The sequence below is a fragment of the Cebus imitator genome, unplaced genomic scaffold, assembly GCF_001604975.1.
Source record: "Cebus imitator isolate Cc_AM_T3 unplaced genomic scaffold, Cebus_imitator-1.0 Scaffold202, whole genome shotgun sequence".
NCBI classification, from domain to species: domain Eukaryota; kingdom Metazoa; phylum Chordata; class Mammalia; order Primates; family Cebidae; genus Cebus; species Cebus imitator.
The window spans coordinates 2,576,274-2,583,976 of NW_016107517.1; the positions used below are offsets into that span (position 1 = coordinate 2,576,274).

Sequence of the window (7,703 nt, forward strand, 5' to 3'; positions counted from 1 at the left end):
ACTTTAAGTTCTGGGATACATTGCAGAACATGCAGGTTTGTTACATAGGTAAACGTGTGCTATAGTGGTTTGCTGCACCTGTCAACCCACCACCTAGGTATTAAGCCCCACATGCATTAGCTATCTGTCCCGCATCCCCTGCTCTTAAGTATACCTAAAGTTAAGGCATTTAGAGAGAAAAAAAAATTTCATATGAAAAAGTCTGAAGTTTCAGAAAAACATGCACATACAAACTGGGAACCAGAGGCTGAGAGTGGAAAAGCAATCAGGTCAAGCCTGAGCAAGCCAACTTAAACCATAATGCAAAGACTTCACAAAACTGGTCTGATGCCACCTTTGGGACATTTGCTCTGCATCTAACACAGTATGTTGATGAGTAACTGTGGCGTAGATCCCCAAAGTTTTTACAAGGAAGGAAAACATTTCTAAGGCCTCAAGGAATGTGAAGGCCTGCCAGTCCAAAGCATAAGCTTTCTTTCATAAGTTACGTAAACAGCTGTGCCAGGGGATATGTGTTACCCCAGGAAGCTACAGAGGATATTCCTTTGAGTGGCTCACTACCAGTGTAAATGCGGAAAGAGAAAAGACCAACCAACTTGGACATTTTCCTTTTGCTACCTCTTCTAGCCGTCGCCTCTGTTCTTTCTGCTGCTCAATCCGCTTCTGTCTCTCTGCCAGCAGTTGCCTTTTATATTCTTCCTGCTCCCGGAGCTGTTGCTCCTGTAGTAACTGTTGTCTCCGAAGAGCCTCAGAACGTTCCTTGTTCTCCTGCTGCAGTCTCAGAAAATCTCGACGAAGAGTAGACTCACCAGGCACGTTCACAATGGAACTGCAGGAGAAAGTAGGGCTTTCAGGGGCGTGCACAGATCACACTGTCCTCTAGGTGAGACAGCAGCACCAGCATCCTATTCCATTTCTACATTCATACTCTAGTTCCTCTGACTCCAGAGAGGCAACTAATACATACACAGAAATGACTACATCTACAAATCAATTGTTCTATATCTTATTTTATTCATTTAGTAAATATCTTAAAATGCTGTCCTAGATGTCTGCTTCACAAGACATTTCTACTTAAGATTCTCACAACAATTCAAACTCAGTAAAAGAACAGTTGAAATCACCCTGTTTCATTTCACTAGTCATCCTTTTACCACCTTATTTCTCTTCAGTAAGCAGAACCATCAGACCACTCTTCAGTATTTACAACATTTCTGTGTCTTTGTCTGGTCAACCGCCAAGTCCTATCATGAATTCCTTCCCACTTTCTTAGTTCCAGGTCAGCAGCTGAGCCCAAGCAGGTCCTATGAATTAGCCACTGTACAGATCAATTAAACACACCCTTCCTAGCTATCTCCCCACTGAGTTACTTCTCCACTGCCACAGCATCCAGAGCAGCATGGCAAACATAGCTCCTTAAATTGCCTCTTTCATCATACAGTGCTCCTCCTATTCAAAAACAATTATATTGCTCATGAAATCAGTTCCAATTCCTCTGAAATTCTTAGTCTAAAATGGATTAAAATCTTCTTCTACATAAGGGGAAAAAAAACAGATTATGGAGTAGCTTCAATAAATTCTCTTCTCTCTCTTCCAAGTCCCATTCTCTGGCACATGGCTCCCCACAGTCTCTTGAGATGCCCTTCTACCCTCCCTTTGTTCAATTCATCAGCCACATACTGCAGCATGGACAACTGCCAGGCGCACTCATCATTAAAATCCAAACATCCTCTATTCTCTGATTCATCAGTTGTTATGAAGTTCATGCAACCAGTCTGAACTCCTTAACCTTCTGCTTTACTGAATCTTCGGAAACCAGAAATAAACTAAAATACAGATCATAAAATTATTTATGGACACACATAGTCCTGCTGGTCCATGAGCAGGACAATTCTTTGTGTGTAGGCATGTTCTGTACACCACAAGAAATGATGTTCAATGGCACCTTCACCGTCTATGACTTCTGGAACAATAAATGCTGGGGTACTCTCCCTTGCCCAGCCCACACATTTCTCAGTGACTGGGGGAGGGGACACAATACAACCCTTGGTAAAGAACCACAGGGTAAGAAAATCCAGGGGAGAAAAATGTTAACAGGAATCTGCCAAGAATAGAGAAGAATGGAAGACAGTAAGGCACTGTCTAAGTAATTTAAGATTTCTTGTACCACACAGGAGTCTTCTGAAATCCTGGTACAACATAAAGCTAAATCTCTTCATAAAGCAGAATACTAAACAGTGGCTTTGTGGTTACCTTGGCTCTCCTTCCTGTTCAGGCACTTCCTCCTCTTCTTCCTCACTCCCACTGTACTCATATTCAGTTTCATCTATGAAGAAAAGGAAAAGGTAAATGGGACAGTTCACAAGTCCTGACACATGCCTGTTCAGACAAGCATCTCCAGGAGCATCACAGCAGAAAATGAACAAGTTCCCTGTGAAAACAGCATCTTGTATGGAGAACTTGGGGAGGAGGGGCAAGACACCACATTCTCATAGTGACAGCATCTATTCCTTGGCCGGCCTTACTCCCCATAGAAAAGCTGATTCCATGGCATTCGAGCTAACCTTGTATGGCGATGCACCGCTGAGGAGGTGCAGGACCACAAGAGGGGGTCCAGAGCCCCTGACAAACAGGAAAAAAGACCTGAGGGCACTAGTAAATTCACCAAAATCCACTTTGATGCCAAAATTCAAAAAGAGATGTAACTGCTGAAACTAAGGCAACCAAGAGACTTTATTTGGTGATTTTTGCAATTAGGGATCCACAGAGACTGTGGCAGAGAAGAAAGCCCGCGCGATGGACACAAAGTGAGACATTAACCAGGAACAGGGAAAACAAGCCCAATGTACCCACAAACCAACCGGGCAAACCAGGGGAAAACTAATTAAACCATACAGCAAAAGAAAGACTAAAATCTGCTGTACTTAGGCCAGGCTTCAAACAAACAAGCTGAAACTCATTTCAGTTCTATAGGTTTTATACAGTTTTCTCAAAAGACCATTTTATTGGTCCTTTAACTTAATGTCAATATCCAACTTTCAGTGAGCAATTTCACTCTAGAAATCAATCTAAAAACCAGATAGGTTGAAGAGTTTTAAAAACAAAGTCCAGACACAAACACTTCTATTTTTTCAAAGACATATTATAAGATGAAAATCAGGCCAGACGCAGTGGCTCACGCCTGTAATCTCAGCACTTTGGGAGGGCATGGCAGGAGGATCATGTGGTCAGGAGTTCGAGGCCAGCCTCACAAACATGGTGAAACCCTGTCTCCACCAAAAATACAAAAATTAGCTGGGTGTGGTGGTGCACTGAGAAGCCTGTAACCCCAACTACTCAGAAGGCTGAGGCAGGAGAATCACTTGAAACCAGGAGGAGGAGGCTGAGCGAACAGAGATGGCGCCATTGCACTCCAGCCTGGGTGACAGAGCAAGACTGTGTCTCAAAAAAAAGAGAGAGACAGACAGAGAGAGAGAGAGAGAGGGAGAGAGACTAAAAATTAGTTTCCTTCACTCAAAATATGGTTCTATGCCACTCTGACAGTCTACATATATAAGTTCTTCTGCAAGCTAGACCATCAAAGTTATATAATTTTAATATACTATGCTAGCTTCTAAGGGAAATTCCAGCTTAAATAATCTTCAGAATCCTTAAAATAGGTACTCTGCTATGTTTATAATTTTAGACTACAAATTACTAATTATTGACAAGAGGCTGATGGTGTCTGGAAGGTAAACCCAAAGACAAAATAAAGAGGTCACTGTGACTTGAAGACTGAAATGAAGGGAAGGTGCTCTGCTGTTTCCATCTGCAAAATGTGGGTGATGAGGAAAATGTGAGATGATCTGAGTTGTCTGCCAAATGTTCCATGAATGTTAGCTATTATTACAAAGTAAAGTCATGGGAAAACGATCCAATATGCAAATATTTTTTTCCTAAACGGGGCTTCCATGTCAATTGAGAGTTAAGGAAAAAAGTCTTGTTTTCAAGCTTTAGTTCACTGTGTTACAAATGCATAGCTTAATGTACAAAGCTTAATTACTTTTATAACTAAGCATATCAGAAGGAAAAAGTTTATTCTGAACATCAATGATGACTTAATGACGACTACCAGTATAGGCAGAAAGGCCTCCAGACTTTGACCAATTCTTTTACTGCCTTGAATATGCTCTTTTTAGTTTCTTCTCTGACCTGGAAATTTGAATACCAAAAAATAATAGGATACCGCTTGTCCAAGCGTTTTCTATAAAGTTATTATAAGGACCCACAAAAGAGAAAGATCAATGTGAGCTAGCAGCCTCAGAGAGAAGGTTAAGTTTTAGTAAAGATGGTGATGATGCTTGAACTGCACCTTGCTGGACAGAAGGAGAACACAGAGCATTCCAGGAAGGTGGGCGAAGTATGTACAAAGACATAAAACAAAGATACTGGGAAGAGAAAAACATCTTTCATCTTTACTATTTAGCACAAGAGCATGCTTGTGTTGTGCATGCTACTAAAAGCAAAGTAGTCTGGCTATGCATGTGGCCCATACCACCACACCACTTGTAACAGAGTAGAGCAATAAAAAAGCCTGGGCAGGGGTTCTTGATAAGGAGAATTATACAGAAACACACTGATGGTGATGCTCACAGCAGACGTTAAATAAACCCCAGTGAAATGCGCCATGAACACATCCATAATCAAGTAAAATGAGCAGCAACAATGACATGACCCTCAGGAACAAGAAAAGCATCCCACTGTAATACCTATGCATTTGCTACAAGCTTGCTGACACACCCCAAAGCTCCAGCCAACTCCACTCGGAGCCAGGCTGGAACCCAGGCCTAAGCACTGAACTCCAAGCTGAGAGAAACCAGGCAAGCACTGGCCAATGAGCACTCTCACTGCTTGGAAGAGGGTGGCCTACTCTAGTTCACAAGAACCTAAAAATAAAAACTTTAAAGGATGAAAACAAAAACAGGCTTAGTACCTTTCTCGCCTCTCTTCTTCCTGGTACGATCTATATGATCCTTAAGCTGGATTCTAACTTGCCTTTCGTTTGGCTGATCCCTTATAAAAGGATGTTTCAAAAGCTGCTCTGTAGAGGGCCGCTGCATGTAATTCTTCACCAGGCACCCTTCTATAAAACTAAAAAATTTCTTCGACCTGTAAGAAGTGAAAAAAATCATCAAATTTCCACCACAAAGAGTAAAGATCCAAAATATCAGTAACTTACAAGCCTCAAAATAAAGAAGAGCTTCAGAATTCAGTGTGAACATTCTGCGAATACATGGGAATAATGTATGAAATAAATAGGAACTTAGGACTGTTGAGGATCAGGAGCATTAAATTAACAGTTTAAGTGGCGCATCACATCAGTAACAACACACCACAAATAGGGATTTAAATGAACTGGGTTTAAATCTAATATCGCACATTAATCACTTAATTACAGGAGTGGAGGAGGCAAGGGGGTAGAGGGAGGTCTTTGCTAAAATGAAGGCAGATGGGACAGATATCTGGTACCTAGAAGACAAGGACAGACAATGAGATAAGAAAAGGAGCAGAGCCCATGTCCAACTGCTGGGGCTCTTGAACCTGTTAATTTGGCATTTCAATCCGAGTTCCAAACTGGTTGATTTGTCGGTTCCCTCTGTTTAATGTACAAAGAAGGATATTATAGTTGTTGCTCTTTTTTTAAGGGGTGAGGGAGAGAGATGAATCTGTCACTCACACTTGCCATGCTGGCCACTTTTACTTCTGCCTGTTTCTCCATGCTCGGCTCATGAGGACAACGGCCCTAGCCTTGGTTAAGACACTCTTACCTATCCTATTTTTTGAGACCCATCTCAAGAATCACCACTTCTGGTAAATCTTCCTGGCAACACTCTGCCCTATGTGCCCCAAGTTAGGAGGCTTTCTTCTGGGGTTATCTGCTTTTAACAGACTGCATACTTTATGTTTCTTTCCTGTTGCAAAGTTGAAACGGTACAGGTCAAAAACTGGTTCCTACATCTCAACCTGTGGGCAATGCTCAACACTAGGCATGCACACCACAATAGGTATGAAATAAATTTTTGTTGAATGAATGAGGTATTCAGTCTTTAAAAATGTGAGTTAGAAAATTAGTTCACTCTTTCCACTTACTTCACTGCTTTTTAAGAATCACTTATATTGTTATTTCCATTAAAACTTAATTTTTTTTCAATTCAACAAATATTTATGTATCAACTATTTGCATTTGTTTATATCAGGCTCTATTAACACATACACATAGGAAATAAAGTGGAGGAAATTTAGGTATACACAACAGCAGACGTATATCAAACTTACAGAGGAGGGAAAAAAAAAACCCGTTACAGTGGATCAGACAAGAAGAAAAAGTAGGATACTTGACATTCATAAGGTAGGAGAGAGAAGACAACTTTCCAGAGTGAAGGAACGATAGGAACAAAAGTAGGGAAGTGTTAGAGAATAATGAGTTATTTTCTGATGCTAGTATGAAAAGTAAAAAAGAATGAAAAAATATGTCAGGGTAAGCTCAGACAAAAGCCCTTAAAGTCATTTAAAGTAGCTGTTACTTTATTCTGTTTAATGAGGAACATAAACATTCTATACAGTATAGTGAAATACTTTAACACAGAGATTTCTAAGACCCAATATCCACAAAGATCATTTTGGGGAGTTTATCAAAGATAAAAGTACCTGAGTCACTCCCCAGACCAAAAACTTGGAACTATCAATTAAAAGATTCCAAAAGGATTCCTATGCATTGTATCCACAGATGAACATTTGGGAATCAATGATCTACAATATATTTTCTAAAATCAACAATCAAGTTCTACTGGCAGAAGGACATTGATCATCTTCTGAAAGCCATTTCTCAAAAAAGGGGGAAAAAAAGTAGAATTTACATTAGGTGGATGACAGCAATCACGAAGGAAGAGGGGTCTATAATTATCTCATCCTTTTAGAATACTCAGATAACATGAGAACAGGGATATAAATGGATGAAATGTGTCATCTAATCCAGTTTTAAAAAAAAGAACACAGGAAGCATTTATTGCTGTCTACCACTGTCTCTCTGTATCACTGTATGTTGGACACACAGTGGTTAATACAAAACTGTAGCTAATGACCAGAATAATCAGAGTATGAGGTACCCTGAAGATACCATTAACTTAGCAATCTTTCCAGTATAGATTTCTGTCAACAAAATCTGACAGAGATAAATAAAGGAAAAAATGAGTACTACTTAGTTTAGCATGAACTGGGTAAAGAGTCACTCCAGCTCCATAGCCGATTCCTTGGTGATATCTGCTATACACATTGGGTTTCCCTATGGGTGGCCACCCATGGATGTCCAGAGTTATTATGTCTTAAGACAAAAGACTGATTGGGGCTAAAACCTCTAGAACTGTGTGGCAACTGGGGCTAAAATGCTTACAACTGTGTGGCAATAAAAACCATTCTAAAAACAGGTAAATGGAATTAGATAGCCATATGGAGCCATATGAAGTCAAATGTGATTAAAGACAGTGTACAAAAAATTTAGAAAAATCCTGCCAGCAGAAGATAGAGGGGAAAGAATGGTGAAATGTGTTGGGGGCAAGGACAGTGAGGTAAAGGGAGAAGTATGAAGAAAACTGGTGTGAAGATGGGTGTCAGTGTGCAACAACACAGGGGAAAAGAGAACTGCAAATCACCAAAAGGTGAGCAAC

At 40.4% G+C, this 7,703-nt stretch overlaps 1 protein-coding gene across 50 annotated transcripts in view; it reads right to left on the reverse strand.

Moving 5' to 3' along the window:
• MAP4K4 (mitogen-activated protein kinase kinase kinase kinase 4) overlaps positions 1 to 7,703 on the reverse strand; it is a 190,617-nt gene that overhangs the window by 46,186 nt on the left and 136,728 nt on the right. For all 50 annotated transcript variants that reach the window (XM_037745504.1, XM_037745494.1, XM_017547909.2 and 47 more), the window contains exons 10-12: positions 4,973 to 5,148; positions 2,254 to 2,326; positions 619 to 829 (exon numbers count right to left, since the gene is read on the reverse strand). In XM_037745504.1, coding sequence (XP_037601432.1) covers positions 619 to 829; positions 2,254 to 2,326; positions 4,973 to 5,148 — 460 coding nt within the window. The remainder of the gene's footprint in view (positions 1 to 618; positions 830 to 2,253; positions 2,327 to 4,972; positions 5,149 to 7,703) is intronic.